The 2504-nt window shown below is 54.6% G+C and overlaps 1 protein-coding gene across 1 annotated transcript; it reads right to left on the reverse strand.

Moving 5' to 3' along the window:
* Positions 1-1305: 1305 nt before the first annotated feature.
* LOC123133553 (homeobox-leucine zipper protein ROC8-like) lies at positions 1306-2293 on the reverse strand. Its single transcript, XM_044553022.1, has 3 exons — positions 2176-2293; positions 1949-2069; positions 1306-1864 (listed from the first exon to the last, which is right to left on the reverse strand). The coding sequence occupies exons 1-3, from the start codon at positions 2211-2213 to the stop codon at positions 1688-1690; spliced, it is 336 nt and encodes a 111-aa protein (XP_044408957.1). The 5' UTR covers positions 2214-2293; the 3' UTR covers positions 1306-1687.
* Positions 2294-2504: the final 211 nt, after the last annotated feature.

Consider the following 2504-nt stretch of genomic DNA (forward strand, 5'->3'; position numbering starts at 1 on the left):
CTAAGTCGTCGTAGTTCGTCCGGGTCAATATATCGGCCATTGTGTCGATCCCCGAACTCGCGCACAACATATTACATGATTGGTTCACCGCGGTTGACCTCCTTGCCATTGGAGAACGTTGCATGCCGCGCAACTTTCTTCGGACTCTACGATACCTTCACATGCCCAAGTGCACTTGGATATGATACTGAATGTTTGTCAGCGACCCAAGATAACTAATGCAATTAGCTGGATACATATGAGGTTTTACTGAAAAAGGCTTTCGTCCCGCTTTATATATAAAGCCACATCAACAACTTTCGGTACAAACGCACGCCACCACAACACACGCACACACCCAAGGCAGGATACATAGGCGCTGAGCGCAACAATAACACCCCTAACTACGAAGAGATGAAGCCACATATGACGAACCGTGGACTCCAAGACGGCGCCTTCAGGAAGGATATGACACCGGAGCCCCGCCACCGCCCGACACGAGGGTCAGAGTTTCCCCTGGAGCAACACAATGGGCAATGAGAGCCTGGACGACGCCTTCAAAAAGGGAACGAGTTACGCCGCCGTCAGTCCGTCCGAGGATAGAATAGGTTTTCACCCCGGCCAACACTCACCACCACTGAACGCCACACCCATGCAACCATGCCGCCCACACGGCCATGGCCACCGGGCAGCACCAAGCCACGGCCTCTGCCCATGAGCACCGTGCTCCCACCACCAGGGCCGCCGCCCCCGCATCCAAGACCAAGAGCCCACCTCACTCGAGACCCATCGCTACCCCAACCAAAGGGACAAGCGGAAAGGCCCGGCCTTTCGCACCCCTGGGAGGCCCCCAGCGCCGAGACCCAATCGGCCGGCCAAAATTGGCCATCATCACCGCGTCCTACAGACCCGGGCACGAGGCGAGCTCGGTCCTGCTGCCGGGCGCAAGACGAGCTCGGTCCTGTGACACCGGGCGCGAGACGGGCAATGGACCGCGGCTGGGAGCCGGCCAGCCCTTTGATGCAAGTAGTGCCTGAACGACGAGGAGGTGAAGCGAAGGCCGATACGGCCCGACCGCAGACGAGCCGACGCCGGAGAAGCCGACCGCCGCCGCAAGCAAATCCGCCGAGCCACCATGTAGCCGCCGCACCACCAAGAGGTCACCATGCCGGACCTCCCACGCCGCCGCCCACGGCAAGAACAACAGCCACGCCCGGCCGCTGCCCCCATGGGAGCAACTGCCACGCCTGGCCAGCCGCCCCATTCTGCGTCGCCAGCCGCCCCCATATGAGGTTTTACTCTAGCAAACACAGAGCACACATGGAATTTGATGCCATTAAAACTTGCTACAGCTTTTTTATTTGGAATACAGAGAGAAAGTACGGTCGTTGCACGATCGACCTAAACACACACCACGTTCCTAATGACTCGTGCCATCCCACGAATCAGATCATGCGTGCATGATCTACAGCTCCCCTATTATCGTGTTTGATCCGATGTGCCATGCCATCCCATGACTCGGTTCATGACGTGGTAGAAACAGGAGCGACCCCAACCTGACACATGGACTCGATGCATGGACTCGACGCAGACATGTTTGCCGTCGAGACCGACTCTCAGTGCGTACCATCTGCTCGGAGGCGGCTCTATGGCACGTTATTCGGAACAAACAGATTGAAGGAAAAAGAACCTAGGGCATGCACTAAGTTTACTTCAATGGATCAGCCCTCCATCCACAAACCCACATGGCGAATTTGTCTTGGTGGATCTCGTCGTTCTCTGAGTCAATCTCGTCGTTCTCTGAGTCGATCTCGTGGTTCTCCGAGTCGGATAAATGGTTGTCAACCTGCTCATCCGTGGCCTGCCATGGCTTCAAGCACAAACACTACATCGAGATCCATTACATTCCATCATGACCAGGTGGAAAAAACTGAAATTTGGAAAAATTGAAAGGAGATCGAGTTCATACCCTCCTCATCTGGGCACGGCGGTTCTTGAACCAGAATTTGATCTGCTGTGGCTGCATGCCAAGTTCGCGGCCGAGATGGGCGCGCTGGGTCTCATCAGGGTAGAGGAACACCTTGAAAGTCCTGCAGTTTTCAAAAAAGGAAAAAGAAAACCTTGAATACCCTGTACATGGATCACCATGAAAATATGACAGGAGAAATAAGCCATAGGAAATGGTGCTTCATCAACCTCTCGAGTATCTGAATCTGGTTGTCACTTAGATCCATTGTTACCAATTTCTTGCTTGCTCGCTCACTCTCCCAGGCTACCTAGAGGAAGAGGAAGTGGAGGCAGGAAGATATCTTCGTACTGGATGATGCGTGCCTCTGGTTTGCTCCTATTTATACATGAGAGGCTGGTGTTTCTCCTCTGTCACAGTGCTGGCGCAAAGAAGCGCCCGTCTGTGTGACCTCTGGCTTGTTGCTGGCAGTCTCCTGGCCGGTCTCTCTTAATGCCTCCTCCTATTTGGCTTCTTCCAGCATAAATTGCTGACCGTCCATCCCTGTATTGCTCTGGAG

The sequence above is a fragment of the Triticum aestivum genome, chromosome 6B (assembly GCF_018294505.1).
Source record: "Triticum aestivum cultivar Chinese Spring chromosome 6B, IWGSC CS RefSeq v2.1, whole genome shotgun sequence".
Classification (NCBI taxonomy): domain Eukaryota; kingdom Viridiplantae; phylum Streptophyta; class Magnoliopsida; order Poales; family Poaceae; genus Triticum; species Triticum aestivum.